Source organism: Anguilla rostrata, chromosome 13, assembly GCF_018555375.3.
Source record: "Anguilla rostrata isolate EN2019 chromosome 13, ASM1855537v3, whole genome shotgun sequence".
NCBI classification, from domain to species: Eukaryota; Metazoa; Chordata; class Actinopteri; order Anguilliformes; family Anguillidae; genus Anguilla; species Anguilla rostrata.
The window spans coordinates 28,704,680-28,717,286 of NC_057945.1; the positions used below are offsets into that span (position 1 = coordinate 28,704,680).

The 12,607-nt window shown below is 38.2% G+C and overlaps 1 protein-coding gene across 18 annotated transcripts in view; it reads left to right on the top strand.

Moving 5' to 3' along the window:
* chl1b (cell adhesion molecule L1-like b) overlaps positions 1-9,989 on the top strand; it is a 74,284-nt gene extending 64,295 nt beyond the window's left edge. For 8 of the 18 annotated variants that reach the window (XM_064304856.1, XM_064304857.1, XM_064304861.1 and 5 more), the window contains 6 exons: positions 1,296-1,367; positions 3,468-3,581; positions 5,073-5,234; positions 6,020-6,151; positions 7,179-7,251; positions 8,148-9,989. In XM_064304856.1, the coding sequence (XP_064160926.1) occupies positions 1,296-1,367; positions 3,468-3,581; positions 5,073-5,234; positions 6,020-6,151; positions 7,179-7,251; positions 8,148-8,349 (755 nt within the window). In that variant the 3' untranslated portion in view covers positions 8,350-9,989. The remainder of the gene's footprint in view (positions 1-1,295; positions 1,368-3,467; positions 3,582-5,072; positions 5,235-6,019; positions 6,152-7,178; positions 7,252-8,147) is intronic. The other 10 variants (XM_064304863.1, XM_064304865.1, XM_064304867.1 and 7 more) reach the window with 5 other exon arrangements.
* Positions 9,990-12,607: the final 2,618 nt, after the last annotated feature.

Here is a 12,607-nt window from a genome sequence, read left to right on the forward strand (position 1 = left end):
TTAAATAACAGAACATAAACGATACTTATAAATTATTGTAGCCAATCCAAATGAATTGGAAAGAATAGTAGCATTATTTTAATGAAGGCAGTTGTGGGTTACAGATAAGGTTATGTGCAATGCAGTCCCTCATGTATGCATAACATATATTTTGCATATTATGTTGAAAGGAGCCTCAGGAGCGTTTGCAGTTTTGCACTGAGAGCTTGAGAGAGAGCCTGTGTTCGGGTGGATGTCTACCCTGAGCAGCAGTGCGGTAGGAGTGTACACTGTTCTGCTGGAGTGATCAGCAACCTGCTATTGGCTCAGGGAGCACTGAGCTGAGCTAGCGGAAAATTCACATAATTCTCTGGGGAAATGAGGCCCAATGTTTTTATTGTTATTTTCATTTTTTATTTAATAAATCCTCAGGAATGACAACAACCTGTTACTGATCACCACTATCATTCATACTTCTGCTACTACTTCAACAACTATTATAGTTATTGCTGTTGTAGAATGTATAGTTGGTGGTGTTGTAGCAAGTATATATTTACAGACATAAAACATCCAATTGCATTACAATGACCTGCATTGATTCACTTCATGGTGCAAGATTGTCCTTGTCTGCGGCAGTGTGTTCTTGCCCTCAGCAATAAGAACTTCATTACCCCAGTTTATTATCTGACACAAATGCCCACTGTTTCTAAAAAGAAAAAAAAAAAGGTTTATAGAACTGATTTTGCTTATTCAATATTAGTCAAGTTTCTAAAAATAATGGCAAACTAGCCTAGATAAACCCGCATACTCACTGCCCTTTTTTACAGAAAATGATTGATTTCTCAAACAGCAACAGACACTGACATGCAAATGAAGATGTAAGGGATTAAATTTAGCATTTTGGTGTGATATTTAGTCTATGACAGACAATCATCGCATAATCATTATGTGCTGCTCACACAGTGCAAACCAAGGCATTATCTATGAATACTTCATAATCAACCCTCTAAATAGATTTTTGGATGGAGAAAATCATATATTGACAGAATTTAGTACAATATCCAGCTAGAGAGGCAAGACTTGGGATTTGTCGAGTTAATATACATGCATTTCTAACTTTCATAACATAGGCCTTGCTTCTAATTTGATGTACTGTATGGTAGATTTCTAATGCTCTTTGTTAACAAGAGCTAGTTTACAGCAATATATTTTGTACTTAGACATCTCATGTGTGCAATACTAAAACCATAAGCCACCCCCCCCCCCCCCCCCCCCCCCCACGATCACATAATCTCAAGATGTCTCTTTCTTTTCAGGGCAGGTCTCCACACCCTCCTCTCCAAGTACTCCCTTATCTCCTGTGGCTAATGCCACACTTTCATCTTTAGGTATAAAGCTGCATCCACGCATTCATATTGTGATACACTCCAGAGTGAAAACAAATTTGATACACTAAAAAATAATAATAAAAAAAAGATTAGTTTGGTATTGTGCATTGGAGGAATGCAGGCCCTCATCTCTCCATCCTTCGTATTGGACGTTTTTTATGCAGCTTCCTCTAAATTAGTGATGCTTAACCAAGCAGGTCCTCATTGGTTTAATTGGTTAATTGGATTGATCCTGGTGTGAATTTAGACTATTGTCACATATATCTAGTTGTGGATGCACTCTACATTTTGTGCAAATTTACAATAATACAGACCACTTACTTAAAATTATATACCTGCATGTGCACAGATGTGCACATTGGCATACGGACATACGAGTCATATCCAGTCGCACCATGACATTGAAAGAGGGAATAAAAATGTCTTCTTCAGTGCTACGCTATGACAAAAAAGGGACCTTGATCATGAAAACATGACACAAATGTATATTATTCCTCAAGAATATTCCCTTTAAATATGCTTTCACCAGCTGCAGCTTCACTCTTGAATTGTTGTTTCTAGGGTGTCAGTGTTTTTATTTGGTTGTTCTCTTTGCCTCTGGGTGTCATTGTTAAACTGAAAATGTAATCAACCGTTCCCAGATCAGGGGATATTCTGTCACAATGCATAAATTGTAGCACCATGTAATTTTCAGGGATTCATTTGCCAGACCTCAGTATTCCTCTGCAGGCCAGCATATTCACCCAAGGGCTTCACACAACAATTCAGAGTTGCAATCAAGTGAATAAATAACAAGAGGGAGAGACGATGGGGGAGCGTTTGCTAGCCCATCTGAGACATGTGAATTTGAACGGCGCGCTCCGTGGGTTTCAGCGCTGGCAGGGAGGCCGAACCCGATATAAGTGTGTAAGCAGGAGCTGTTGAGAGCTGTAGATCAGAATATTTCAGTGCTCTCTGTGCCCCTATTAGTGAAATTCCCTGACATGGGAGAGCCATCCTTCAGAATGTGTCACCGTGCTGCTCCCTGCTGTGGCTGCAGATGCTTTCCGTGGGATTTAATAGCAGCCTGAGCAGGGGAATGACAAATGCTCTAGCCCAGCGATATTTTTAGACCTGGCCCCCACGCTGCAGGTTCGAAAAGCTCCTCTACCTTCTCAGAGAAACCAGCAATGAGTTTAATCTTGGTGGTCACAACTATATGCACCTGCATTCCACCACAGCACACAGTGAGTTGACTGACATCTGAAGTCGGTATTAATAGCTCTAGGGTCAGAGAAGTCCCTAGAGACTGAAGAATCTGATATGTAAGGCATATGACTCATGGCAACCAAGAAAATACACGTTAGTTACCCTCATGAAAACACCTGGGTAATTAAGAAGAATGGGCCTATAGTGGACTATAGTTATAGTGCCTATAATGAGTGATATTTCTTTACCATTTTTCAAAGGTCTCTCCTATACCCTTTTTCGAGCTCTATTTCATTTTTTAACATCTAATCTTCTTTTCTTTTTTTGTAATTCTGCCGTTTCCTTTTTTCACAGTAGGCCTACTTTGACATTGCTATGAAAACATAAGCAGCTGTCATATATGCATGTCCTCATTTTATTTTATCATCCATAACTGCATTGTTTGCACTGCTATATTTAGTAGAGGTGTGCATGTTGACACTATGAAAAGGCCGGGAATGCTTAGAAGGGTGTGGCTGCAGAAATGTACAAATAATGTAAACCTCTTTTGTGAAGTGATGCTGTGTACAGATGTGACATTTTTGACCATAACTCTAACAAAACTTGTACGTATAGGTATACTATTTAAAAGGATGTCACATCCACCCAATAACAGTAAAATGTTCAGCTCCAATGGAGAAATTTAATCTCTCTTGGATTCATTTCAATTAAGGTCAATTTAGAGTGAGTATTTTACTGTGCAGGATCACTTACAAAAGATTGAGCATCTGAAACCAGTGCCTTTAGCCACAGGAGCCTCACACTCCTAATGAGAGTTCCTTTTGAATATCTATGTCTTTGGGTGTGGCTTCTAGCTATCTCCTTTTCACTAACCCTCTCTGCCCCTTCTCTCCTCTCTCATCTGTCAATCAGTTCCGATCCTGTTCAATATTAGCTCCTCTGTTAGTGACAAGTTTGCAAAAATCAGCTGGATTCCCAGGAGCGAGCAAAAGGAGTCAGAGTTTTATGTTGCGTATATGAACGACCGTAAGCTAATCTTACTTACTTGTATTTGGTCATACATTTGCATCTTATTTAAAGTTAGATACACTTTGTGTTAATTACATGAGTGTTTGTGCAATCAAGTAGAGGTCTGCATCCTGACCCTATCCCGAAGGTATGCTATGATTTTGTTTGGTATCGAGCCTATTTTTAGCTCTATGATGTTGGATCAGAATGGGTATACCCCTATCGGCCTTCCTCATGAAAGTGCTGCCAACCCAAAGTTTACAAATATAGCGTAGCAACTTGTCTGCCAACTGTTAACAACAGTTGACGACAATGGCGCGAATCCTTTGTTTTTGTAGTGTGCCGTTATGCTTTGTTGTATTTGAGAACACAGGGGCAACAAACCTACTAATATTTAACTGAAGGTAAAAAGCCATTAAAGCTAGCTGGCTAGCCTTTTCTTATCAGTCCAAACAGCAGTAAACATGTTAACTCCACGTGTAACATAAGAAAAAACTCCGCTAAAGCTAACTGGCTTGCCTGTTCTGATCATTACGAACATTAAAATATAAATTATTCCTCTATTTTACAATACATTTATGAAGCCTAGTCTACTCTAAAAAATCTACAGGAGACATTTTTTTCTGTTGCTAGGCAACCACACTCAGCTGCTGTAAATCACTTGCATAATGGATTTACGGCATTAGCTAACTAATTTCACCTGAAAATAATTTGCCATCTATGTCTATATGGCACTAATTTGTTGGCATGCCTTTGACGGCTTATTTTTGTCATGTTGGTTATGATTTGTGAAAACTTTGAGTGGGCAGAAACTGCCTCTATTTTCATGCGATTGGACAGCATAGGAAATAATAACAGTGACATAGGGTGCTTTTTTCTCGGAGTGCTTTAAATGGGGAAAAAGTTTAATCTCTATGCGCACCTAAAAACTGTAATGCCCTGGGCGATAACTCATTGAAAATAAAGCTAGTCTGGTGTGAACGCAGCCCTAGTTTGCTAGTTGAGTGGAACGGTACAGTACAAAAACTAGAAGTTTTGCTTTGTGCCATCGCAAAGAGGCAAATCGCAAACACCTTCACTGGCAGCTTTTATAGTGGGAAACACTACATTATTTTCTATTGTGCTGTATGGTGTTTTCAGCTTGCTATTTCAGCGATCAGGTTCTATGAGGCTTTAAAATTGGCTAGAGCCTGTCGGGTTGGTTTCGGTCAGGCCGTGAAGAGGATAGGCATAGGTGGGCTTGGCCCTCATTTCTACCCGATGCAGACCTCTACAATGAAGTTCTTTAGTTCTTTTTGAAAAATGAAAATTCCAATTTCAATAAGCCTGTCTAGATATTAAATATCTCATCTCCAAAAAATGGGGAAATGTTAAGCATAGAAGTTGTTTATTTTAGATGTTTCACATCTGTGTTATTGTAGTGACATTTTGATAATCCGTAACATTCTAAAATGCTGGTAAAAATAAAATAAAAAGAACTAACACTCCCTGATTGTGCACCTTCTGTAGGTAAAGGTAACTGGAAGATTTCAGAGGCAGTAAACACGTCTAAGAGTTTCCACATCATTGAGGGGCTCGAACCCGGAACTGTGTACACAGTGCGGCTTATGACTAAGAACTGGGTTGATAATTCTAGTATTTTTGAAGATGTTATCAAGACCAGGGGGACAGGTGAGAAGTAAAGGGTGAAAAAAAGAAGTATATTTTAAAATGCATTTATATATGAAGATATTCTGTATCTACATAAAAAATGAAAGCTATGCGGACCATATTTGGGGTGTTGAGAAGATTTTGATAGATGTAGCATTTGGTTTCTGGTATATTACATTTCTCAAGTGATATACATAGAGTGGAATATTAAGTTAGGTAGCATAATCATTTTCAGTTTTTCTGAGCTTGTGGTTACTTTACAGTTCAAGGACCTTGTGTCTGTGTAAGTACATATGTGAAAATGCTGTGTAAGTACACTTTGTTACTCTTGACTGCATTGAAAATACACAAATATTTCATTTTAATAGTCTTTCTATAAAACATAGTATTTACATAAGAGTGAAAGTGAGAAGGCAATGCAAATGAAAGTGATCAGGATATTCGATACAGAAAGTAGAGCATAACACATACTATCCGTATATAACACTTATATAATAATGGCATTTACATGCATAGGCTGCCAATGCAAGCTGAATCAGCTTCCTTTTGCTTTTTTCCTACTTTTGAAAGGTTTGCTATATTCACAGGTATTTTCATCAGCCAAAAAATGCAGTTTGGGCTCCTATTGTTAAAACCTGATTACATTACACATCACAACCTGAAATGTCCGCAGCCAATCCAGTGCCAGATAGCTGTTCGCACTCATTAACATGTATTTATATGTATCAGTGTGTCTCACAAAAGATTGTTAATGTGTTTTCATGTCGATTGTTGATGCTATAACGAAAGCTATTTGTGCTCGATAGGTCCGTCCAGCATGCGTGGAGGAATATCCACCCAAGGGTGGTTCATCGGCGTGATGACTGCGGTGGCACTGCTCACACTTATTGCGCTAATTGCCTGCTTTGTCAACAGAAACAAAGGGGGAAAGTACTCCGGTGCGTATTCACACCAGCACATGCCACCTGCCCTCTTGTTAGTGCTGCCAGCCCTCCACCGTGTATATTCTATTTGCACTACTTTCTTCGGTTTAGACTTCAGAAGCCATTCATCTCCTGTGTCAACACTGCTATCGCCAAAATCCAGACTGAAAGCACGTCTTTATCTTTCTGAAGAGCCTGCAAAAAAATTACCCTCGAATCCAAACTTCATTAATATGGAAACTATCTCCTTTAACCTGTTTCTCTTCAGTGATATTTTTAAAACTTTTTTTTTAAGTGATAGGGATTGATATCATTTAACCAAAACGTTCAGAATATATTTATTCACTCACACACACACACACACACACACAGTAATCTTTTTATTATGTACTTACAGTTTAAATTTCAAATAAAAATGATTTTATTCCTTCATCCAAAAGCACCATGGTGATTAATGTCACTCCTCCATCGGGAAGCTGCAGAGTCTTACAGTTTGTTCTACTGTAAGCTAGCTTCATTTTAGAGTTACTGGGTCCCTATGTTCCTTCCACAAAGATTATTGCCTGGCATGTCAAACAGACAGGCCGAGATCACATGGCTTTGTTTCTCTGTATTCACCTGCAGACGCCTCCAGCACTTCCTCCACCGTCTGTACCCCCCCCCCCCATCAGACTATAGAACTCAGGCACACAAAAGATTGGTAGTCTCGTTCCCGCAAGTGTTATTGACGAAACACGCTGAATATTTCACTGCTGCACTGCTGCAGAATTTCTTCTCAGTTATAATGGCACACTTTTTTTCTGTCTGATATGTGGATATTTTTGGATATTTGCACAAAATTTATTTGAAATAATTAACCATGACCATGATGCTGGAGTCATTATGTTGATTTCAAATGTTGGTGATTTAAAAAATAAAACACAACCAAGCTATGTACTGTATACTGAATCACAGAAGATGAAATAATTTTAATTAATGACAAATTTCAAAGTTGCACTTGAGCCTTCTAACACACCTGTGTCACACCTGTTTTTATGTACAGTGAAAGAGAAGGAGGCTATGCATCCAGACCTTGAGTCCCAGGGGATGAATGATGACACATTCTGTGAATACAGGTACAGATGATCTCCGGCTCACTTCTGCGTATCAACCGGTAAAAAAAAGTGCATGTGTAAATATGCATTGCTCTGTGTTTACGTAATCCTGTTTCTGCATTTCTTTCAACCTGAAAGCAAACCTCACATGCATGAGTTTTACAAGGATCCTCACAGGCATCAGTGCTCAAGACACATTATGGGATGAGTGACCTCGGAATGTAGGTAGTAAACAACAGCGGGCAATGTGCTGTTGTTTACATGTCATGTGACATCGTAGTGCTGATGTATTTAGTGCTTGTAATTTAGATGTGGTTGTAGCACGCATTAGGATGAGCCACCTCATTGTGAAGTGCTTATTAACTGCTGTTGGATAGGACCCTAAATTGAGACCTCCCAAAGCACAGTGGGAGGGCTAAAACAATAAATGTGAAAATGGCAGATCTCCAAGGCAGTGATATTCCATTAATACTCCCTTCAAACCAAGCTTCAGTGAATGAGGTACAGAAAGGACGAGAATAAGGCTTTGCTGCCACAGCTCACAAAAAAGCATTCTTAAGGCTCAGAAAATCACTAAAACAAGAGACAACGTTAATGATATTGACAAGTGGCTTATAACTCTTGGTACTGAATCAGTGATACAAAAGTGTCTGACTCCCTGGAGAAGTTCAAATCCACAAGGATACACTCCTTAAGTCATGAGCCATACACAGGATTAAATTTTTGTCAAAATAAAAGTTTTAAAGTTTACTGGCATAATAGAGGGTTGGTGCTCAAGCATTTGGGAGGTCATGTCAAGGAAATACTCTGCAGTGTCTGTAACTTGACCTTAAAGACCTTTAGTTCAATATTAACAGCTGTGTAATTAGCACGAGCTGAGGTGCACACTAACTCCCTTCCCTTATTTCTACCTGCAGTGACAATGATGAAAAGCCACTGAAAGGGAGCCTGCAGTCTCTCAGTGGAGACATTAAGGCAGCAGACAGTGGGGACAGCTTAGTGGACTACGGAGACGAGGACGGGCAGTTCAACGAGGACGGGTCCTTCATTGGGGAGTACGCTGGCCACAAGCAGAGGGAATCCATGGAAGTCAAAGGAACGACTCAAAGCACAGCCTGAGGGAAAGGGGATTTAATCCATCTTTAGGACAACACTGTAATGCAATTTGTGGGAAAGGGAAAATAGAGAAATAAATGGCTTAATCAATGTGAAGCACAATTTCAAGGGAAAATGAATGTTCTGTGTTTCAGCCACACTGCCATCTTGACTCTGGATAGTTCTGCGCCTGCAACAGATTTGTGATCATTTCAAATTTATCTGGGGGTTGTTTTGTATTACAATAGATCACTTCAGACTTGTGGATCCAGATCATGTATTTGAATGCAGGAACTGTTTGTACTTAGCTCAAATGTAAAATACAAACACATGCGCACACATGCACACACACACCCACACACACATAGACATACACATATCCTCTCTTTTTTATCTGCTATGCAGGAAGTTTTTTTTTTTTTTCTCCTCTACTTTCTCATGCCCATTTTTCATGTTACAGCATGCAAGTGTATGTGAATATATGAACTCAGCATTTTTCTGCCGCAGCAAATGTTATTAGTTTGTATTTCAGATGCAGACATTAAATGCAATGTACTATGTGTATAAAAGTTGTTTACTACTAAATTATTCCCCGTAAAGTGCTACATACTCAAAGGTCTGTACAAGGGCTAAGTCAGTGGAAAAAAAATAATACAACAAATAAACTACAATAATAAATACACTGGTTTCTAGCAACAAGTAAGAGTTTGCAGTGAAGGAAATTCAAGATTATTGTGTAAAATGCAAGCAGAACTTATGTGATCCATATATTTTTAGTTTTTGCCAACTTTAATATTTTTGTTTCACATATTGTTTTTTATCTAGCTGTACATATTATAGAAAAGAAAAGATATTCATTTGATTTGTACAGTTAGGTGGGTCTATTGCAATGAAATGATAGCAGTATTTCAGACTAATAATGATATTGTATTCACTGTCTAGGTACATACAAACCTGAATCATAAACAACACATTGCCCTTGATTATCACTCATTTCATTTTAACTGCCCCAAAACAGTATATGGCTGCCACGCTGGAGGATGTTAGGGTTGGAATCCAATATGACTGTGTGACTTTAATTTTGGCATTTTAACAATAAAGCAGTAATAGTAGTTATCATCGTCATTGTCATTACCATCATCATAATGTTTGTTACATGACAACTTTTCTGTCAGTCACTGCATTAGGTCCAGAGATCAGTGGGTCTAGAATGCTGATCCACACCTTCACTCATAGTATTTGGGATTCATTTGCATGTGTACAGGGTGTATTTTTTATACACATACCAACTTTGTAGTATGTTGTCCATCTTCATTGCAATTGACCCTTTCAGTTTTAGTTTCTTTTTTTTTTGTCTTTTTTTATTGTCGAATGATAAATACCCATACCAAGGCCTCAGGGAAGGACGATCTCAATATTAGAAGCTCCCCCGTGCTTTTATGTGGGTTAGTAATACCTTTTTATCTTTGATATTGGTATTTCATATCCAGACACACACTAATGTTGCCATAATGACCAACATTAAACATGTAATGTGATATTCCTGTTTAAAAAAAAAAAAAAAAAAACCTTTTTCAAGATGCATGTTGTTGTGATTGTAAAAAAACAACCACAAAACATTTTGTAAAGTTTTGGGAATTAAAAAAAAAATGCAGTATTCAGTAGTCACTGCAAAGTTCTGTTTATAAAAAAAATGTACTGTATTGGGATGTAAATAAGAAATAATTTACTCCATTTATTTTTTCTATTTTTGTGTCAATATCTTTGTGTGACAGGTATGAAAGTGGCTTGCCTGCATCTAATCCCTTCTTCTTCTTCTTCTTCTTCTTCGTATTATTATTATTATTATTATAGTGGAGGATTACGCAATAGTCAGAAAAAAGGACAGACTGGACTTGTAAATGTGGGCATGTGAGAATATTTAGGAGTGGCATCCATTCCTACAGCAGTCACACTCAAAATGTACGCTGATACCATAATGCAGAGAAGATAGGCAGCAGACAGTGTGGAATCCCAGGGTGATGCTAGCTATTGAAAATTCCAGTGCACTAAAATGGGGTCAAGATGGGGGTAAATATGTAAGTACCACCTTTTGTGGCAGATCCCTGGAAAAAAAAACAATGAGCAAGACCATCAAATCACAAATAAAATCACAAATAAATATATTATTTAGACAATTTACACATCTTTTCAGTGGATCAGCTGACTTAAAACAATGTGTGTGCATGTGTGTGTGTGCGTGTGTGTGTGTGTGCAGAGTAGATGAAATCTCATTAGCAGACCTATACTGCGTGTGTATCTCTATGTAGATTCACCCCACCCCTTCACTTTGGGTTAATTGTTTTGACCTGGGTCCCCTTGTTGATTTGTGGATAATTTAACTTGTGTAATAACTGGAACTAAACAGGAAGAAGAGCAATGATTAGATGGATCAGTAGAACTAGAACACAGGGAGAAATTTACTGCGGAGGCCTGCAAATGAGGGGACATTTTCAGACGATGTGCTCCAAATCTATTTCATCTAAATTGCCCAGAACATTATAAATAATGTAAAATGCTGGTCTCAGTATGCATTTGCCCAGGAGGTCTCATGAAACCTCACCTTGTGTAGCACTGGGACAAATGGATCTTCTAAATGCATAAGAATAATGGATGCTCCCACATCATAAATCTGCCTGCACCGCCAGCTGTGGGATGGTGCAGACATCCATGTCTCTTCTTTCATAGTTAAATGTGCTCACTTTTAGGGAAATGGTCTTAATATCTCATAATAATCTCATAAAATCAAGCCCAATTCAGCAACAAACATTTTTTTGTCAATAATTTTACTTAACTTTGCACACAATGACACAAGAAGTAAAATACATTGAGTTTAAAACCAAATTGTGTCCTTTTTCTACTTGTAAAATAAACATTTTTCACTACCTTGAGCTTGTATCAAGTTTAACACTGATCCATTTTTATAATCTCAATGTTGACATCTATTCATTATATAGCTAAAATTGTCTTCAAGGCTAAATATAGAGGACAAACAAATCAATGTAATGTAGTTACAGTAATGGAGTTTCATTGTCTTTTTTCCTTGCAATGTAATGTGCTATTGTTTTGGAGCAATTAAAAAAAAAACATCAAAACAAACTGACTCTCACTGAGGCTATATAGTATACTAATGTTACTGTAAAGTGCTGATCAAACATCTGTATGCTGTTTTACAGAATGTGGAAGTCCTGTACAAGTAGCCTATTATAATCCACTGACAACACTTGGTAAAAAAATCAATATAGATAGACATGAAACAGCACAAGTCAAGGCAAAGCATGGGCTGAAATGTCCCTGGGCTCTAAGCATGAAATGAAACCACTGCAGCCAACCAACCAGAGTAAGAAATCTACCACCACCCATCGAATTAGAGGACATTTTCCAGATGCTCTATCAGACAGACTATATGTACAACTGTACATGTAATTAAGGAAGTACCATCACCATCACACACATTCCCAGGCACTCAAACAGTTGTGAATTTCTATAAGGTAGGTGCACTTCTCGTGCATGCAGATGAGAGCGTATGTGTTTCTGCAGGGCATTTATGGGAAATCTAAGGGAATAGCCTCAGCCTAACAGATTTATTCTGCAAATAAATTGTTCCCTTGGTTCCAGAGCTGGCCAGAAACTCACTTTGTATGAGTGCTTCATTCATCAACAGTCTTTTTTCTCCCATATGCAGCAATTTTAAAACATGTATCCATCCTTTTTGTGCCGGACACAAAGGCGAAGCTGAAAATGACAGCTGTTTTGGAATATGCTGGTGTGTGTGTGTGTGTGTGTGTGTGTGGGTGGGTGTGCGCGCGTGTGTGTATGATAGTTTCTTTTAAAATTGCAGCTTAAAAAAAAGATGACAACATATAAAAACATTATTTATTTTATTACTGAAATGTATTAACACTATACATAAATAACAAAATTTCATTTCCCTGAATTGCTTGGTGTGAATCAATCATTAGTGCATTGAATCAGCCAACCGAGGATTCAACAAGAAAGGACACATTCAGATCATAACTGGGCACCCGCATTTTATCCTGCTCAAGATTTCAGTCAAAATGACAGTGACAATAATCACAGGTGCAATTCATTGTCGCTTTGTGATTGGCTGGGATTGTAGGCAGCTTCCTGATTTTTTGTAATTGAACGCCACCTAAGCTTCATTGGAATGATTACTCGAAAACAACATCATCGGTGAAGCATGAGATGAAATTTCAAGCGCTGTGACACTTCAGCTTATGGC